General features: G+C 43.0%; 1 protein-coding gene across 1 annotated transcript in view; it reads right to left on the reverse strand.

The window, feature by feature from the left end:
* Positions 1 to 225: 225 nt before the first annotated feature.
* The window catches only part of LOC140409299 (putative pre-mRNA-splicing factor ATP-dependent RNA helicase DHX32), a 133,618-nt gene continuing 112,467 nt past the window's right edge, over positions 226 to 21,376 (reverse strand). Inside the window, exons 10-13 of the mRNA XM_072497680.1 lie at positions 18,438 to 18,563; positions 13,533 to 13,723; positions 10,999 to 11,189; positions 226 to 5,093 (exon numbers count right to left, since the gene is read on the reverse strand). Coding sequence (XP_072353781.1) covers positions 4,904 to 5,093; positions 10,999 to 11,189; positions 13,533 to 13,723; positions 18,438 to 18,563 — 698 coding nt within the window. The 3' untranslated portion in view covers positions 226 to 4,903. The remainder of the gene's footprint in view (positions 5,094 to 10,998; positions 11,190 to 13,532; positions 13,724 to 18,437; positions 18,564 to 21,376) is intronic.

The raw sequence follows: 21,376 nt of genomic DNA on the forward strand, positions 1-21,376 counted from the left end.
CTTCCGTATCAGGAATAACGACAGCTGCTGGAGAACATACCCCTTCGCCAACTTTCAGACAGTGAATGCCCATATCTAATTACAAGGTGACAGCACTTTTACAGCCATGGCTATGTTATCAAACATGTTGGTCAGTGTGAATTTGCATTGATAGATAGGGAGCATGGGATCAATTGATGTGAGTGGGCGATGCTATTGAGCCAAAGTATCAGAGACAGACCCAAGTTTGTAATAATGATTTTACAGTATAATATGCACTCTGTAAACAAAATACAATAAAACAAGATTCTTTTTTGTTTTACTCTGCAGTCATTAAAATTGACATTGGTGACACCAAGGAAATGTTCTTAATATTTTAAATATTGTCTAACATTCAGAAAAGTACAATAATTTCATAGTAGGCTAAATTTTACAGCAAGTTTCTTCCTCAGTACAAAGGAAGTTTCTAAAATTTGTGCTTACAAGACCAGTATTTGAGATAATTGGGAGAAAGTGAATCAGAAATAAATATAGCAGCAACACCTATATTTTCTATTTGCTCTGAAATCAATAGTAGCACAACATTATGCCATCATCTGTGCAATTGGCACTTGTATAGAAAATAAATTACATAGGGAAAGGTCAAAGCCCCCAAACCTTAAATTATATGCAGAGAGCCAATGTAATAACTGTGCTAACCTTTCATATAACTTATAAAGCTTTCATTGGGAGAAGGAATTGGAGCTTTACACAACCTCCAGGCTACGTTTGACTTGTACAGCTTTTAAAAAATATACATGGATCTTACTGACTACAACTATTCTGTGATTTGCAATTTAAACACTTTAATAATAAACATGTATTATTACATAGAGGATTGCAGCCTTACACGATACCATCCCAATTCATTTGCTACTTCCCTGTAAATGTTTACTTTCCTCCAAGGCAATAACTCCAGGAAGGTTCAACAAACAATCCTCAGACATTTAAAGCATCCCTTAATTTAGAGGAATAGATTCATAGCATTTGAAGCACAGTGCCTGACATTTCTGGGACACGAGGCTCAATATAAATGTACCTATTCATTTATTGCTGCAGCTGTCAAATAGCTATAGAATCATCTGAAATAAATTCCTGGTAAAGAGAGCTACTACATCTACATCAACGTGCAGAAGACATTAAAAGATTTATTTTCTTGACCGGAAAATGTGCAAGTTTTTCCCTACCAGAGGATAAAAACAGTGCATTTGCCTTAATGGTAAAGTGAAACCCAGCTTTGAAATACACCCTTAACACTTCCCTTACCCAAGTTACTTTTTACAAGAAATTCTGATCATCAGGGGGAAAAAAGCTACCTGAATTGGCACTTGGCGATTTGCAACAGCACTTTATTGTCTGGATTTCAGGCCCCTTAAGTCCTCTGGTTTACAGACCACTGATTTACTGCTGGCCAGAGGGGTTTTGCCACTGCCACAAGCCTTGACATGTAAAGCAGCAATATCATTGCAAATTTGCTAACATCACTAATTCCAGCAAAAATATGACTTCCGTGAGTCTGGCAAGTTTACAGTGGGGCCTGTAATTGAGGCTCCACCACCATTACAACACCAGTTTTAAAGTACCCCAAGAGACCATCCATCCTGTAAATTAGTTGCAGATCTCTCACTTTCCCCTCAAGGAGATGAAATGATTAAGAACCTGTTCAAAAAACACACCAAACGAAAAACACCAATGATGCTTCGAAATCCAATTGTGAACATCCCTAATTCTACAACTTCAAAACATGTCTTTTGAAGCTACTAATCGTACCGATTATAAATGCTGAGTTGAGTAATTCAACTTTAAGATGCTAATATCTCTGCTGTGGATGAGGTAAACCAGTTAAAACTCACAATAGTGACCTTTTTAAAAACATAAAATTAAACAAAATCACAAATATTCAAGCTTCCCATGATAAAACTCTAGATCTTGTTATTACTACCAAGTGTTGAAGATGCCACTTTCTAAGAATAATTGTTTGCTGTCCTTGCTCTGATTTACTCCTTTTCTCTTTTGCGGTTGCTACCTCTACTCGGGTCAGATTGCACATGTGATGGCCTTCCAATTTCCCAGCAAAGCAGCCCATTCTAGACCCGAGCCTGGGCTGCATTTGTTTATGCACCATGCAATGAGCTCAGCCCTGTCCTGTTCCATCCAATATCTACTGTTTCGACATAGATCGCTGAAAAGCGACAAAGGGTAGGAATTCCAGTTCATATTTTATCCTCCTCCTTAATTTTGTGCACTCAGGCTGGTTTAGCACAGGGCTAAATCGCTGGCTTTGAAAGCAGACCAAGGCAGGCCAGCAGCACGGTTCAATTCCCGTACCAGCCTCCCCGAACAGGCACCGGAATGTGGCGACTAGGGGCTTTTCACAGCAACTTCATTTGAAGCCTACTTGTAACAACAAGTGATTTTCATTTCATTTTAAAACCAAAAATTGGTATGCTGCCTGTGAGCAGCTAACTCACCAGTCCACCGAATCAAACACAGCACTTTTTAATCTGCATGGCAACTGGGCGGCGTGTTTACCCGCTAAGGCAAAGCGAGTTGGTCAATTTACAATCAATAATTTACTCATCCCAAACTGTCTTTTGTCATAGTGCCATCTTGCAACCTGAAGATAATGAGTGCTTCAGGTCATTCAAAAGTCCCATTTCAGCTGTAAAGAGAAAAACCTAGAGTCCTAAAGTACAGAGATGCACACTAAAAAGGAAGGAGGAAAAAATAACTCACATTTGTGATTTAGTGTATAGTCTAAAAGCTGGAAACAACATAACACAAAAACAAGCTCTGCTGTTAGCTACCACTGGCTGGATTCCAGGATTCCCAATTTTGTTTTTTTCAAAAATTCCATTTGAAGTTTCGGCTAGGAGAAATAATACAAAAATAATATTAATAGTTTAATCCTACAATTAACTGGGCACTGTAATGTTCTCCCATTAGCAATTGTAAAAAAATACACTGAAAAGGCAAAGGATGGAAAGATGCTGAGAAACTGCAAACTATCAGTCACTTTCTCAGAATGCAACCCCAGAAAACTGCAGATATGGGGAGTTAGCATGGGCAGAGTAACTAATACATAAATGTGCTAATGTCTCTCATGAGCAAAGATGCCTGCAATGACGTGCACATCTGTATTTCAACAGCCACCCCCCCCACCCCCCGAGAGAGGGGGCTAGGATCCTACTAGCTGGGATGTGAAATTTTCACATTGTCCTAAAGCTGAGCTTTATCCAGACATTGCACTTGTAATGATTTTCAGAAGCTAGCGAATTAAGGCCCTGAAAGCAGACACAAATTATAACTTGGCTTCGTTTGCACCACAACTGGCCCCAGCTTGCTCAGCATTCCAGTCAGCTTGGTGTTCTACAGGTACAAGATATTCACATTAACAAAACTGTTGTGTGCGCACACGTGACTGTGAAAATGAATACAATTATTAACTTTATAAAAATAAGGAAGAAAGTTATAGTCCCGAAATATAATTCCTAGTAACTATATTATCAATGTAGTGCCTAAACCTTTAAAAAGACAAACATTGTATTATACCATTGTATTGCCATGTTACTTTTGTCCAACCTTTACTCGTCTCTTGTGCAATCTGCAAGGGTTAACCTTTCTGATTTGAGTTTCCAAATATGCACAAGCATCCAGACACACACGGGAAAACATACGGGTGCCCACCCGCTCACACAGGAGGCACCCCCAGCGACAGGCATCCACACACAGAAAATGTGTGCTCAAATCGTTTTGTGGTAGAAATGAGGCTTGATGGTTAGTTGCACTATTCAACCCTCAAATAGCACAATAAGGGATACACCACCAAAAGATGGTGATGTGGAGTGTTATAGCACAGAAAGTAATTCAAACCTGTGGTGTTTTTCACATGATCAACCATCTAATCTGATCATTGCTCAATCTCCCATATCCTGAATTATCCCTTTTCAAGGAACAATCGGACATCCTTTTCAGAGAATTTCCGGAGAGGTGTGAAGATTTTGAAATCCCATTTTTATTCGAAAGAATTTATTTTATCTTTTTGAGCTCATGGTGAGTGATGCTAATTTGGGGAAATGGTGCACTTTCCCATTGCAAGCACCATACACTTGAGCAGAAATAAGTACAGCACTGAGAGCCACAGGGTAAAGTTGCCTCAATGCGGATCCAAATATTTGTCTAAGTGCCAATATCAGCATGGTAACTGCTGCTATATCCGTACAGCATTTAACTATTTCTACAGCAGCCATTCCTGGAGTGACATAACCACATCATTATAGGGAATTCTGTGCGCACACTGAAAATGGGTTCAGACTGCTCAACTCATTTCAACTTGCACGCATTACCATGTAATACTTCCACAAGCAAGCAATCTGTGCTGAGTTCCAGAATGTGAAAGGACAGTTTCCCAAATCCACTGCATTACCCTTCAGTTTCTACCTTGTAAGAGAATAGGGGCAAATACAGGGTAGTGTAGTCCTTGCCATTGAAAGTGACCCACTGACTGCTGAACCAAAATATCTTCTGACTAGAATCAAAGAATTATATGGCCAAAAAGGTAATTCAGCGCCCATTGTCCCAGCTCCTTGCGAAAGCCATCCAAATAGTCTCACACCTCTGCTCTTTCCCCAAATCTTTTCCTCTTCAAGTATACATCTAAATTCCTTTTGCAAGTTGCTGTTTTTTTCTATCCTTTCAGGCAGTGTTTTTCAAATCATAATTCCCCCGAGGAAGAAATTCTTATTTTCTCCCCTGGTTCTTCTGGAAAGCGGTGATTCTATTCAAACCTTGGATCTGGTTCTGATGTTGTATACAAGTAGATATAATGACCAGCTGTCGTTAGTCACTGGTCCCGTTGCCCACCCAATTCTGTCTTCCCTCCCATTCACTGAAGTAGGCAGAGCTCCTCATTTTCAACCTCTTCTGCGTCTTCATCTTCTTTCAGAGTTTCCTCTGCCTCTTCGTCTTGCTGCGTTTCTGCACCAGTTAGCTTCTCACGAAGTTTCATGAGCAGGTCACGGCTTTCGCTGGGCGGTAGGTTGCTCAGGTAGTATTGCGGCGCAAACTCAATCAGCCTAGGAAAGAAGAAAACAAAGTTAAATCTAGTAGGTGATGTCAGAATTCACAGCTTCAAATTAATTGTGGCCGACTCCTAACTGCCCTCTGAAATAGCGTTGCAAGCTACTCATTTCAAGAGCAATTAGGAAGGATAATAAATGCTGGCCTTGCCAGCAGCACCCATATCTTCTGACTAGAATCAAATTGGCCCATAGCCCTCTAAACCTTTCCCATCCACGTATCGTCCAAATGTCTTTTAAATGTTGTCAATGTCCCTGCCTCAACCATTTCCTCCGGCAGCTCATTCCACCCTCTGTACAAAAAAGTTGTTCCTCAGATTCCCATTAACTTAACTTAAGCCTATTTCCTCTAGTTGTCAACTCTCCAACCCTGGGAAAAAAACTGACATTAACCTATCCATGCCTCTCATGATCTTATACACCTCTATAAAATCACCCCTCCGTCTCCTACGCTCCAAAGAAGAAAGTCCTAGCCTGTCTAATCTCTCCCTGTAACTCAGTCCCTTGAGTTCTGGCAACATCCTTGTAAATCTCTTCTTCACTCTCGCCAGTTTAATAACATCTTTCCTATAGCAAGACGACCAAAACTGAACACAATACTCTAGGTGCAGTCTCATCAACGTCTACAATAGCAACATAACTTCCCAACTTCTATACTCAATGCCCTGACTGATGAAGGCCAGCTTGTCAAAAGCCTTCACTGCTCTATCTACCTGTGACTCGACCTTTAGAGTACCGTGCACCTGAACTCCAAGGCCCCTCTGTTCCACGATACTTCCTAGGTCTTACCATTCACCGTGAAAGTCCTACCTTGATTTGACTTCCCAAAATGCAACACTCACACTTATCCATATTGAACTCCATTTGCCATTTCCCGACCCATTTCCCCAGTTGATCAAGATCCTGCTGCAATTTTTGATAAACTTCCTCACTGTCCACAATACACCACCTATTTTAGTGTCATCTGCAAACTTATTGATCATGCCTTGTATATTCTCATCCAAATCGTTGTTATAGATAACAAACAGCAATGGGCCTGGTACTAACCCAAGACACATCACTAGTCACAGGCCTCCAGTCCGACAAGCACCCTTCCACCATTACCCTCTGCTTCTTACCATCAAGCCAATTGTACAGCCAATTTGCCAGCTCTCCCTGGATTCCATGTAATCTAACCTTCTAGAGCAGCCTTCTATGTGGAACTTTATCAAAAGCCTTAATGAAGTCCATGTAGACTACGTCTACTACTCTGCCCTCATCAACCTTCCCGGTCACTTTATCAAAGAACTCTAACAAATTTGTAAGGCATGATCTCCCATGCACAAAGCCATACTGACTACTCCTAATCAAACTCCATCTTTCCAAATGCCTGTGTATCTTATCCCTCAGAATCCTCTCTAGTAACTTACACACCACAGATATTAGGCTGACCGGTCTATAATTCTCAGGTTTTTCTTTGCAGCCCTTCTTAAATAAGGGCATAACATTTGCTACCCTCCAGTCTTCTGGTACCTCACTCGCGTCTAACGACGATACAAATATCTCAACCAAGGCTCCCGCAATTTCTTCTCTAGTCTCACGCAGTGTTCTTGGATATACCTGATCAAGGCCAAGGGATTTATCCACCTTCATACATTTTAATACGTCCATCACCCCCTCTACTGTAATGTGAAGTGTCCCCAATATACCGCCACTTCCCAGGTTCCCAAATCTTCATGTCTTTGTCCAGAGTAAACAAAGAGGAGAAATATTCATTGAGAACCTCGCCCTTCTGCGGTTCCACACGTATCCACTTAGGTCCTTGAGGAGTCCTATTCTCTCTCTAGTTATTCTTTATCCTTTAATATACTTAAAGAATCCCTTTTGATTCACCTTAATCCTCTCAGCCAAAGCTATCTCATGAGTAGGTCAGGTTTTGCGCTTTCCGAGTAGGACCCTCCACATACTCCCCGAGGAAACTTTCCTGAACATACTTAACAAATTACACCCATTTAAGCCCTTAACACTATGGCAGTCCCAGTCTATGTTAGGAAAAGTAAAATCCCCTACTATGACAACCCTATTACTCCTGAAAGTCTCTCCAATCTCCCTACATATTTACTCTTCTAATTCTCATTGACTATTTGGGGGCCTATTGTACAACCCCAATAAGGTCACCATCCCCTGCTTATTTCTTAGTTCCACCCACAAAGCCTCACTGGATGATCCCTTGGTTATTTCATCTTGGACTACTGCCGTGATGCTCCCCTTAATCAAAAATGCAACTCCCCCTCCTCTATTTACTCCACCTGTTGGCCGAAAGCACCTGTACCCTGGAACATTAAGCTGCCGTCTTGCCCTCCCTTAGCCATGTTTCAGTTATGGCTATAATATCCCAGTCCCACATACCTATCCTTGCCCTGAGTTCATCAGCCTCATTCGTCAGCCCTCTTGCATTGAAATAGATGCAATTTAATTCAACAGGTTTTTCCCGCTCCCTGCGTGCTCCTGGTTCTGGTATACTTTCTGATCCTTCTTTGCACCTTCAGTACCACTATTCCCTTCCCATAATATGCAATTCAGAACTGTTGAGCATTCCAAATGTGGTTTAACCAAGGCTCTATATAAGTTTAACGTAACTTCGTGGCTTTTCAATTCTACTCTCTAGAAATTAGCCAGTCTTCTTTGTTTTTTCTTGTTTGAAAAAAATGGCATTGACCGACATTGCTATTTTGAGGTTTGTGTGTCTGCATCCCTGATCCCTCTATCCTATTTAGACACGTTTTCCAAGGTGTATGTGACCCCCATGTCTCTTCTACCAAAATGCCCCACCTCACACACATATTTACCAATTACCTGCCCAGTCTTTCTTAAATTTTAAATTCCATTTCTTTGACATAGCAGCACCAGGAAGGCAAAAATAAATGTGATAATTCAATAAATCCCCAGTACATCAATTTACATTATATTTTATGAATACATTTTATATTCTATGAGGAAAAAGTAATAAAAAAAATATTACAGGTATGACAGTGGAAGACACCAGTGGGATGCCAGAGCTCCAGGAGAACCTGGGGGCAGAGGTGAATGCAGTGACCATTACTAAGGAGAAGGTTCTGGGGAAACTGAAAGGTCTGAAGGTGGATAAGTCACCTGGACCGGATACTACACACCAGGGTCCTAAAAGAGATGTCTGAGGAGATTGTGGAGGCATTGGTGGTGATCTTTCAGAAATCACTGGAGGCAGGAAGGGTCCCAGAGGACTGGAAAGAGGCTAATGTAACACCACTGTTGAAGAAGGGAGGGAGGCAGAAGATGGGAAATTATAGATCGGTTAGCCTGACTTCGGTCATTGGTAAGATTTTAGAATCTGTTATTAAAGAGATCGCGAAGTACTTGGAAGTGCATGGTAAAATAGGACTGAGTCAGCACGGCTTTGTCAAAGGGAGGTCGTGTCTGACAAATCTGTTAAGAATTCTTTGAGGAGGTAACAAGGAAGTTAGACAAAGGAGAACCAGTGGATGCGATTTATTTAGATTTCCAGAAGGCCTTTGACAAGGTGCCGCATAGGAGACTGTTAAATAAGTTAAAAGTCCATGGTTTTAAGCAAAAGATCCTGGCATGGATAGAGGATTGGCTGACTGGCAGAAGGCAGAGATTGGGGATAAAGGGGTCTTTTTCAGGATGGCAGCCGGTGACTTGTGGTGTGCTCAGGGGTCTGTGCTGGGACCACAACTGGCCACAATATACATTAATGATCTGGAAGAAGGAACTGAAGGCACTGTTGCTAAGTTTGCAGATGGTACAAAGATCTGTAGAGGGACAGGTAGTATTGCGGAAGCAAGGGGACTGTGGAAGGATTTGGACAAGCTAGGAAAGTGGGCAATGAAGTGGCAAATGAAATACAATGTGGAAAAGTTTGAGGTTATGCACTTTGGAAGGAGGAATTTAGGCATAGACTATTTTCTAAATGGGGAAATGCTGAGGAAATCAGAAGCACAAAGGGACTTGGGAGTCCTTGTTCACAATTCTCTTAAGATTAACATGCAGTTAAGAAGGCAAATGCAATGTTAGCATTCATGTCAAGAGGGCTAGAATACAAGACCAGGGAAGTACTTCTGAAGCTGTATAAGTCTCTGGTCAGACCCCATTTGGAGTATTGTGAGCAGTTTTGGGCCCCGTATCTAAGGAAGGATGTGCTGACCTTGGAAAGGGTCCAAAGGAGGTTAACAAGAATGATTCCTGGAATGAAGAACTTGTCGTATGCGGAACGGTTGAGGACTCTGGGTCTATACTCGTTGGAGTTTAGAAGGACGAGGGGGGATCTTATTGAAACTTACAGGATACTGCGAGGCCTGGATTGAGTGGACATGGAGAGGATGTTTCCACTTGTAGGAGAAACTAGAACCAGAGGACACCATCTCAGACTAAAGGGACGATCCTTTAAAACAGAGATGAGGAGGAATTTCTTCCGCCAGAGGGTGGTGAATCTGTGGAACACTTTGCCGCAAAAGGCTGTGGAGGCCAGATCATTGACTGTCTTTAAGACTGAGATAGATAGGTTCCTGATTAATAAGGGGATCAGGGATTATGAGGAGAAGGCAGGAGAATGGGAATGAGAAAAATAATTGATTGAATGGCGGAGCAGACTCGATGGGCCGAGTGGCCTAATTCTGCTCCTATGTCTTGTGATCTTATGGTAAATTGGAATACAAATCTTTGTCAGCTGAAGTCTGCTGCAAAGATCAAGAGGATTTCAGGGAGGGGGTGCTCATAGATTCAGACGAATAAAAAGCAATTTTAGGGTCGATGTCTGGAAATCATACTTCAGTAAAATAATAATTCAGAAGGATCTGGGTACAGCAATGGAAACAAGCCCAGTGACAAACATTTTAAAGGAGATTTTAAAACAAAACAGACTCCGAAACCAAGAGTACGGAGGAGAAGACTAGTTGTAAATAGTCACCAATACAGATTCAGAAGGGGGAAGATCCTGCCTAACCAACTCCTTGACCGTTTTTCAGGAAGTGATACCCAAGTGAACTTTGGAAAACCCTATGATGTGACCTACCTACACTTGTAAAACTCTGACAAAGTTTCATATAAAAGACTGCCAAAGAAGCTTGGGAGTGGGGGCAAAAGCTGAAACCTTTGGAATTGGCTGAAGCGTATGAAACAGCTGGACATGATATTGGATATTGTGCTAAATGTGGTGTTGCACAGATCTGTTAACCGATTGTTCCTGTTTCTGGTTAGATTAGTGACTTGAGTTCAGAAGTAAACAGCACACTGAAATCTTACACTAAAACAGGGCGGCACGGTAGCAGTGATAAGCACTGTTGCTTCACAGCACCAGGGTCCCAGGTTCGATTCCCAGCTTGGGTTTCTGTGTGGAATCTGCATGTTCTCCCCGTGTCTGCGTGGGTTTCCTTCGGGTGCTCTGGTTTCCTCCCACAAGTCCCGAAAGGCGTGCTTGTTAGGTGAATTGGACATTCTGAATTCTCCCTCTGTGTACCCGAACAGGCGCCGTAGTGTGGTGACTAGAGGATATTTACAGTAACTTCACTGCAGTGTGATGTAAGCCTACTTGTGGCCCTAATAAAGATTATTATAACAGCACACCAGTCAGCGAACGTCATGATTAATTAAATGTTAAGCGTTTTGTTTGGAACCAGTAAACTAGGTAAAGATTGAGATCTGAACAGACCAGCTGAGATGTGAAAGCAATCGGAAAAACTGATGAGTCAGTTCAATGATAACACTGAAAAATTCTAATCACTGCAGTGAGTCACTCGCTCTAAAATTAATTTAAATCTGGAGGAATCATAATAATAATATTTATTGGTGTCACAAGTAGGCTTACATTAACACTGCAATGTACACATTAGTGCCGAAGATAGGGATCATTTAGTAGCAGTCTTACATTTCAGGATGAATCTCAGAGACAACGCTGATGCAGTTGTCTTGGAAAATGGTAAACTCGTGATAGAGGACCCAGGAAGGAGGCCGGGGCCGAGGCTTCCTGGTGATATAACACGATAAAGGATGCAAGTGAGCCACATGCTTATGATTTAGCATCAGGTAATTCCCAGAGCCATCCACGTCTCTTGCGACCTAGAAACCGGGTTTGTTGTTTCCCAAAAGGGAAAGGGGTTACAGGGGAAAGGGAGTCGAAGGGGAAGAATAAATAAGTGTGATTAATTAGTTAAATTAAAAGTGCTCATTTAATTTACCATTGAATTAAATACTTCCCAATGCATAGGAATAAGACAAAGCCTCACCTTGTAGGATACCATTTTAAAGATTTTTTTTACATGCATCATAAATAACTGACACGCATCAATGGGAAATGTAGAATTGCGATTATGTTACTCGTCTAGTAAGTTAGAGGCCTGAACTAATGATCAAGCTAATTAAATAAATCTGGAATAATAGCGACTGTGACCTATCGGATTATTATAAAACAACAATCTAGTGTACGAATGTGCCTCAGGGAAGGAAACCTGCCGTCTTACCTAGTCTGGTGAACATGTGCTTCCAGACCCACAGCAATGTGACTGACTCCTAAATGCCCTCTGAAATGGTCTAGCACACTTTGAAAATGGGAGTCCTGACCCGTGGAGCTTATAACAGTGCCGGGTGCGAGCGGCTTTGAAAATGGCGGCCGCGACCAGCTAAAAAAATGCAGGTGCACTGCGCATGCAGGTCCGCTCATCAATGCGAATTCAGCCTGGGAGTGTTGGGACCTGAATCCGGGGTCAAAGTGCAATTGCGGCATGGCGGCAGCTGACTGCATGGTGATCACCAATGATGAACAAGGCTATGAACTCGGTCTGAAAGAGAAAATGCTGGCAAATCTCAGCAGGTCTGGCAGCATCTGTAGGGAGAGAAAAGAGCTAAAATTTCGAGTCCAATGACTCTTTGTCAAAGCTTTGTCATTGGACTCTTAACGTTCGGCTCTTTTCTCTCCCTACAGATGCTGCCAGACGTGCTGAGATTTGCCAGCATTTTCTCTTTCATTTTGGATTCCTGCATCCGCAGTAATTTATGACCTCAATCTGTTTTGCATCCCTAAACATTACTGTAATGATCCGCAGAGAGTCTATATTCCTCATGGTTTAATCATGGACAGAACTGAACGTTTGGCAATGGGAAATCATCACATCGTTGCCCTCTGTGTATTGAAAGGTGGCTATAAGTTTTTTGCTGACCTTTTAGATTCCATTAAAGCATTGAATCAAAACAGTGACCAGTCAATCCCAATGATGGTGCACTTCACCCACCTGAAGAGTTACTGGAATGATCAGTCAACAGGGGACCTACTCAGAGTTTACCAACTGAGGTACGAAATCCACGCTCTCCTCCTGAGAACCTGATTGGAGTGAGATCATGAGAACCAAGCAGGCTCACCTCTTGAATTAAAGTTAAGAAAAAGTGGTGGGTCGCGAAGGTTGGCCGACGTGGGTCGCTTGTAAAAATGGGTCCCCGGAAAAAAAGTTTGAAAACCACTGGTCCAGCATGCCACTCAGCTGTCAACGCGCGGCGGCTCACTGCTGTCTCAAGTGAAATTAGGGATGGGCAACAAATGCTGGCCTTCCCAGAGGCACCCGCATCTCATCAAGGAAGAAAGGGAAACTGTCATTTTTTTAAAATAGAGTTTGTGGAAAATAATTTCTGAAGACCTGCAATACGATTTCAACTAGTGCCAAACTATCTACATGGATGCAGCTATCAGGGAAAAGCTTGCTGGAATAGGTTTAGATGTAGCTCATTGATGGAGTTAAGACTAAATACTTGATTTATCAGCTTTAATCAGTCATACTTACAAGTGACAGCAGCTATTCACATTTCAATTTTCATTAAGGGTATGCTGGAAATATCTTTTGCTTGCTGATACTGATCAGTTTATTTATTTTTTAAATGATTACTTTCAATTCCTAACAAAGGTTAATTAATCTGAATTGTGACAGTGTTAGTTGAATATTGAATTTAAAGACTGACAAAAATATGTAGGTATTTTAATTCTTAAACGTTGCACCATCTGTGGGTTTTTCAATCTTTTCTTCATCATATGGTTTTACACTCAGTCTGACTACGTGTTTTTGATCCAAATATAACACTTGACACAGATAGCTGTGCCTTCCAACCATACAGTTGGGCAAGTTGGACATTTCCATTTCTATGGAAAATAATTAAGCTAATAGCTAAAACATGTGGCAAAGAATTTGGGGGCTTCTGTATCACACACCTGGGAGAGGAGCATCACCATGGCATGTTCGTCAAACATTCCACTGGTAATAATGCAACCACATATGACAAGAGTTTATTCCAAGGGAAATTTGACAAGAACGGACATGCAACATAGCTAAATTAATAGGAACTATGTATAGTCCACACAAGATCCTGACTGGATGCCAAGCTTTGGGGGAGTTGCAAAGGTACAACATGATCACGTACCTTAAGGAAGTAGCCGGAGATCAGAGCTTTCTTTATGTTAAGCACATTTTCCTCCATTCCGAAGTTCGCTGGTGACACAGGCAGCTCAATCCTTTGCATCAGTTCCAACAATTCATAGCGGACAACATCAGCCAGCTTCAGAGCAGAATAACTCAGATAATTCTTCAGACACCATGTTTCATCTTCATTATCTACAAGCAGATTTTATAAGGATAATGAGATATCACTGTCCTCTCACCAATAAATAAATTAAAAAGCTTTGGATACAATGTAGGCAGCAACTGGCAGGAACAACAGATTATGAGTTTTTTCCCCCAAGAATTACATTAATTGTGGGCTCACTTCATGATTTTAGCTTGAAGTGAAAAGGGGGTGAAAGAAAGTACTGGAAATACTCTGCATGCAGACCATTTAATTGTTAAAATTTCAGGTTCAGCAGACTCCCAATGAAAGGTTGCACCTGAAATGCTAACACATGTCCCCCTCTCAGATGTTGCTTGTCCTTGTTTCCTTGTTCAGATGTCCCTTCAGCTAACTTCAGCCGGTACACTTCATCCAGTCAGGATGTCCAACTCTCACCACGTTGATCATTGGGAACAGGTATATTTCAATTGATAAGTGGTACAATTCTTAAAAGTGTGCAGGAGCAGAGGAACCTGGGTGTATACGTGAGTAGACGATTGAAGGTGGCATTTAGTATTTTGGGTTTTATTTACAGGGGCATAGATTACAAGAGCAAGGAGGTTATGCTGAACTTATACCAGACACTAATTAGATCTCAGCTGACATATTGTGTACTGTTCTAGGTGCCACATTGGGAAGGATGCGAGTGCATTGGAATGAATGCAGAAGAGGATTCCAAGAATGGTTCCAGGGATGAGAAACTTCAGTTATGAGGATAGATTGGAGAGGTTGGGACTGTTCTCCTTAGAGAGGAGGCGGCTAAGAGGAGACTTGATAGAGATGTTCAAAATCGTGAGGGGGCTGGACAGAGTCGACAGGGAGAAACTGTTCCCACTCATAAAGGAATCAAGAACGAGAGGGCACAGATTTAAAGTAATTTGCAAAAGAAGAAAATGTGATGTGAGAAATAACTTTTTCACACAAGTGGGTTCCACTGACTGGAAGTGTGGTGGAGGCAGGTTCAATCGAGTCATTCAAGAGGGCACTAGATGTTGATTTGAATAGAAACATATGATGATTTGAATAGAAACAATGTGCAGTGGTATGGGGGAAAAGGCAGGGGAATTACACAAGACACGATGTTTGTTTGGAAAGCTGGTGCAGACATGGTGGGCCAAATGACCTCCTTCTGTGCTGCATCTATTCTGTGATTCTATGGTTTGTGCTTGTTGTTTTCTCAACAGTTTAAAAAAAAGAGATTGTGGAATTTAATCAGCATACATGAATAAACAAATACATTTTTACATTATTCCAAAGCAGGTATATTCAGTTGGTCTGTAGCATATTGCTCACATTTCCTATGATTTTCTATCCAGATTAACAGCAGAGAGGTTGATTATCTTGTTATGTGAAGTTGAGGAAGGATAGAGCTGGGAAATAGTGCACTTTCTATTTGGGGTAAGGCTAGATGGAGAACAATGATCCTTCTTCACTGCCCCACCAGTGTTCCTTTGGGCAAACCTTGGAAGAGCACCGAATAATAATAATAATCTTTATTATCACAAGTAGGCTTACATTAACACTGCAATGAAGTTATTGTGAAAATCCCCTAGTCGTCACATTCCGGTACACTGAGGGAGAATTCAGAATGTCCAATTCACCTAACAGCACGTCTTTCGGGACTTGTGGGAAGAAACCGGAGCATCCGGGGGAAACTCACGCAGACATAGGAAGAACGTGCAGACTCCGCACAGACAGTGACCCAAGCGGGAATCGTACCTGGTTCTGTGAAGCAACAGTGCTAACTACTGTGCTACCATGCCAAATGCAACGTTTTTCCTTTCTCACCAAGGGTGTGTGGGAGACTGTCAATTTATTCCTGAATTGGGGCAGTCCACTGCTGCAAGAACTGGGTTAAGACTGCTCATTTTATATCTATCTAACTGATATCATCCAACATCTGTTTTCACCTCTGTGGAGCATTGTGATATTATATCATACTAAATACCTTTAAAAGTGCAAGTTAATTTGTTTTTGCATTTGCATAAATTTTAGACAAAGGATTTCATACCATCAGAAACAAGTGGAACATTTCACTTTTATAAAACTGATTACATTTAAAAAGAAAACACCAACGTATTTGCTGGACTTTACATTGTAATTGAAGTATTCCCCGCCTCTCAACATCCTTGCAGCGAAACCAGACTTTGAAAAATAGTTCATCTAACTGGGTGACCACAAGATTATAAGATGGATGCAACAAGATTTATTTAAAACTGAAATGGCTAAGAGATGACTGTCTATATCATGGCGAGACCATGCAGACGCTACGACAACGGATGAATGGACATCGTGCGACAATCGCCAGGCAGGAATGTTCCCTTCCAGTCGAGGAACACTTCAGCAGTCTAAGGCATTCAGCCTCTGATCTCCGGGTAAGCGTTCGCCAAGGCGGCCTTCAAGTCGCGCGACAACGCAGAATCGCAGAGCAGAAACTTATAGCCAAGTTCCGCACACATCACATGAGTACAGCCTCAACTGGGACCTTGGATTCAAGTCGCATTACATTCATCCTCAACCATCAGGCCTGGGCTTGCGAAATCCTACCAACTGTCCTGGCTTGAGGCAATTCACACCTCTTTAACCTGGGGTTACCCCTATCTCTGGATCTGTAAAGACTTAATTACCTGCAAATGCACGCATTCAAAGCATTGTCTTGTATCTTTGACTTTGTCTATATACATGTTTCTGAAACATACCTCTTCATTCACCTGAGGAAGGGGCAGTGCTCCAAAAGCTAGTGATTTGAAACAAACCTGTTGGACTTTAACCTGGTGTCGCAAGACTTCTTACTGTGCTCACCCCAGTCCAACGCCAGCATCTCCACATCATGTCTAAAATGGACATCCAGCTCGTGAAAATAATGGGTGGGCAGTGGCATAATACAACAACATTCACTCCACCCATGTGCAGCAGGCACTGGCCAGCCTAACCAACTGGTGCGCTTTGGTGGTGCCAAGAGCAGGAATGCTCTTCTTAGGACCCAAAAAATATTCAAGTATGCTCCTAGACCATTCAATTGGTTCAAATTACAATGTTATGACATGCTGAAACTTAATAATGAAGAATTCTAAAAATGATAGAAGATACAAAGTGACATTCTGCATTATGTACAAGTCAGTGCAAATATCCACAACCCAAAGAGAGAGTGGCAGATACATGAGCAGAACAGCAAAATGATTATAATGCAATTGCTTCTGACTTTAAGAGTAATTACTTATAAGTTTTTTCAGGTGCGGATCCTTTGTCAGCCTGGAGGATACTGCAGACGAACATCCATTGTTTACACAGGGAACAAGAGAAAACACAAATAAAACCCGGTATGCTCACTATGACTTAACAGGTCCATGCCAGTGCACACAAAAGTATCTGTGCATACGTACTCATGCCTTCATCACTTCATTATCCTCCCCTTCCTTTCCTTTATTTTCTGTTCCTTTTTAACGTTGCTAATCCATAACCTCTTCCAACTCTGATGAAGACTTCAGAATTGAAACATCAAATTTCCCCCATTAATGTTGGCTGACCTGATGTGCATTGTTTCAGATTTTTAGCAGCTGAAGTTATTTTCTTTTGTTTCCCTGGATAAAGTACCTTTTACAACACACACACACCTTTGCTAAGGACAAAGGAAAAGTTAACCCACAATATTACTTCAATCTAAACTGAGCTTAAACCAGTGAAAGGTAATTTTACCAATATCATCAGGAATGTTTTCACACAGGACTGATCAATGTGTAGAATAAACCTCTAGATAGAGCAATGGAGGCAAAAGCCTGGAATCATTTAAAAAAAACAATTGGGTACTACAATGGGGAAACCTTTAAGGTCCCTCTGGATTGAAAAGCTAAAATGGATGACAAATAACCTCATCTACAAGTATCTTGTAGCATGCTTTTCCTACATGACACAACTGAATCGGATAGCGTTTATGATAGCGCAAGTTGTGCAGAACAAATGGACTCGAGGGACTGTACATTGGTGCCTCAAGGGCAGTTATGGATGAACAATAAATACTGGCCTAGCCAGCGATGCTCACATCCTGTGAAAGAATAAATATTTAAAAAATGAAACCTAAATCACAATGCAGCAGCTTTTGCAGCCTCGGAGTAAGATTCTCAAAGAAGGATATTCGTGTTATAGCAATACAACGTTAACAGTATTAATAGTCCCTGACCCCACAGCAACGGCAGAAGGTGCACCTAACAGAGGAAACAGAGTCCTTGGCTGGGTTACTAAAATCGCATAAAATGACTGTACACGAATCCAAAAACATAATAAACTCACAATTTTGAAGGGATTTAGTATGCTATAATATCACAAAATGCTCCACAGAGGTGAAAACAGATGGTGGATGATAAATAAATAAAATAAATAAATAAAATATCAGTAAGATAGATGTCAAAACAGAAAATGCTGGATAGACTCAGCAAGTCTGGCAGCATCTGCGGAGAGGGAAAGAGGGTTAATATTTCAGGTCAGTATGGATCTTCCTCGGAAGATGCCAGGCCGGCTGAGTCTTTCCAGCATTTCTGTTTTTACTTCAGATTTCCAGAATCTGCAGTATTTTGCTTTTATTTCAGTTAGTTAGATGATCACTGAAGACATGTAAGTGGTTATGTGAACGACTGAGGTAGTGGCATTACGTTTTGGAGGGGGGGGGGCTGCCAAAGAAAATAATCAACTACATCATTGAAATAATATTGATTTTTCCATACTTACGTTGTTTGAATGCATTGTAGACATTGATGAGAGTAAAATGATCACCCTCGGGATGTAGAAGAACTCTCCTGCGTATGGCTGCAGCTTCCTCTAAATGTTTGGGTGGTGCAACAAAACATGGTGATGCTGAAGAAAAATTAAGTCCATGGGTCATAATTTCTTCCATAATGCGCATATATAATAATCAATGGAGAGAGCAGCATTATTTAAATATATGGTCATAATTGTTATGGTAGATTGGCAAGCATAGTTTTGGATTGCGACTAGACAATTCTGCTTTGAGCACTGACGTTCGTCCGGCTTTTCTTTAATAAAGAAAATGTGGCTGGTTACTTTCTTAAAAAAAAATATTGAAAAAAATTTATTGGAGGCATTTTCAAATATATACAAAACAAAGAAGAAAAAAATCACAAAAACCAACTGCTGCAACAGCAAACCACCAAAACATCCTTACATACCCCCTCAACCCTCTCCCCCACTCTACCCATTGCCGCCCCCGGAACCTGCCCCCCAACCTGAGCCGAATAAAAAAAATCCCCTTCCCCCGCTGATGATTCAAAATTCCTTAAAGGAGTCGATGAACAGCTTCCACCTCGAGGTGAACCCCTCCTCTGCCTCCCTAATGGTAAATTTCCCTAAGTGCAGGAATTCTGCCAAACACTCACCCACACCCCTAAGCTCGGCGGCTCTGAGTCCCGCTAGCACAATAGAATCCATCTCCAGGCTATCAGGGAGCCAAAGACCAACGCATCGGCCTCTCTCCCCACATGCACTGCCAGATCCTCCGACACTCCAAATATTGTCACCTCTGGACTCGGCGCTACCATTATCCCCAAAATCTTTGACATCAGGGGCGTCATTCTCCGACCCCCCCTCTGGGTCGGAGAATCGCCGGGGGCTGCCGTGAATCCCGCCCCTGCCAGTTGCCGAAGTCTCTGGCACCGGAGATTCGGTGGGGGCGGGAATCGCGCCGCGCCAGTTGGCGGGCCCCCCCGCTCGATTCTCCAGCCCGGATGGGCCGAAGTCCCGCCGATAAATTGCCTGTCCCGCCGGCGTAAATTTACCGGCGGGACAAGGCGGCGCGGGCGGGCTCCGGGGTCCTGGGGGGGGGGGGGGGGCGCGGGGCGATCTGACCCTGGGGGGGTGCCCCCACGGTGGCCTGGCCCGCGATCGGGGCCCACCGATCCGCGGGCGGGCCTGTGCCGTGGGGGCACTCTTTCCCTTCTGCCTCCGCCACGGTCTCCACCATGGCGGAGGCGGAAGAGACTCCCTCCACTGTGCATGCGTGGGAAACTGTCAGCGGCTGCTGACGCTCCCCCGCATGCGCCGCCCCGACATATCATTTCCCCGCCAGCTGGCGGGGCAACAAAGGCCGTTTCCGCCAGCTGGCGGGGCGGAAATTCCTCCGGCGTCGGCCTAGCCCCTCAATGTTGGGGCTCGGCCCCCAAAGATGCGGAGCATTCCGCACCTTTGGGGCGGCGCGATGCCCGTCTGATTGGCGCCGTTTTGGGCGCCAGTCGGCGGACATCGTGCCGTTTCGGGAGAATTTCGCCCCATATCTGTAAATCCTCTCCAAAACCCCCTCAACCTCAGACACACCCAAAACATATGAATATGATTCGCCGGCCTACCAGCACACCGCCCACATCTATCCTCCACCCCTGAAAAGAACCGACTCATCTTGGACACTGTTATGTGGGACCTGTGTACCACTTTAAACTGGATGAGACGCATTAACCCTCCACAAAGCCTCACTCCATACTCCAGCCCCAGCATGCCCCTTCCCCCCCAAGCTCCCCAGGGGCTGGTTTAGCACACTGGGCTAAATAGCTGGCTTTTAAAGGAGACCAAGGCAGGCCAGCAGCACGGTTCAATTCCCGTACCAGCCTCCCCGAACAGGCGCCGGAATTTGGCGACTAGGGGCTTTTCACAGTAACTTCATTTGAAGCCTACTTGTGACAATAAGCGATTTTCATTTCATTTCATTCCTTCCCATTTACGCCTCACCTCCTCCACCGGGTGCTCTCTCTCAACAGCTCCCCATATATATCCGAGAGGCTGCTTTCACCTATTTCCTTCTCATACGGGGGGCGGGGGGTGCAATGTCAGAAACACCTCAAAGTCCCTCACCTGCAGATACCGGAAGCCATTCTCCTTTGGCAACTTATATGTCCCCTTTAGCTCCTCCAGACCTGTAAACTTCTCACCAAAAAATAAATTCCTAAAATAGTCTATCCCCACCTGCCACCACTCCCTGAACCGCGCATCTAACCCCGCTGGAGCAAACCTATGATGGTCGCAGATCGGCGCCTACAAGGACATGCCTTCCATTCTAAAATGCTGCCAGCACTGGTTCCACATCCTCAATGCTGATACCACCACCTGACTCATGGAGTATCTGGCCAGCGAGAACGTAAGGAGCGCCAGCAAGTGCCCTCAAAATAGTCCCTTTACACGAGGCCGCCGCCATCCGACCCACGCAGATCGCTCCTCCGTTGACCAATTCATTACCATTGCAATGTTTGCTGCTCACTAATAGTATTGCAAGTTCGGTAATGCTAACCCGCCTGCGGTTCCCTTTCCAAGAACACCCTCCTAGTTCGTGGAGCCTTACGCATCCACAGGAACCTCAAAACCATCCCATTAACCTTCCTAAAAATAATTTGGGCACAAAGATCCTTCTGAAGCACAAACAAAAACTTCCGCAACATGTCATCTTTACCGTCCTGACTCGACCCGCCAACGGCAATGGCAGCACATCCCACCTCTTAATGTCTGCCTTCATTCTCTACACCAGCCGCGGCAAATTCAATTTATGCAGCTCACGCCACTTGACTCCCAAGACAATGAAAATTCGTCCCTATTAACAGCCCCCCAAAACTCTTCTCCTCTCAATTAATTGGGAATATATATCACTTTTCCCAATATATTTTTTTCCC

The sequence above is a fragment of the Scyliorhinus torazame genome, chromosome 3 (genome assembly GCF_047496885.1).
Source record: "Scyliorhinus torazame isolate Kashiwa2021f chromosome 3, sScyTor2.1, whole genome shotgun sequence".
NCBI classification, from domain to species: Eukaryota; Metazoa; Chordata; class Chondrichthyes; order Carcharhiniformes; family Scyliorhinidae; genus Scyliorhinus; species Scyliorhinus torazame.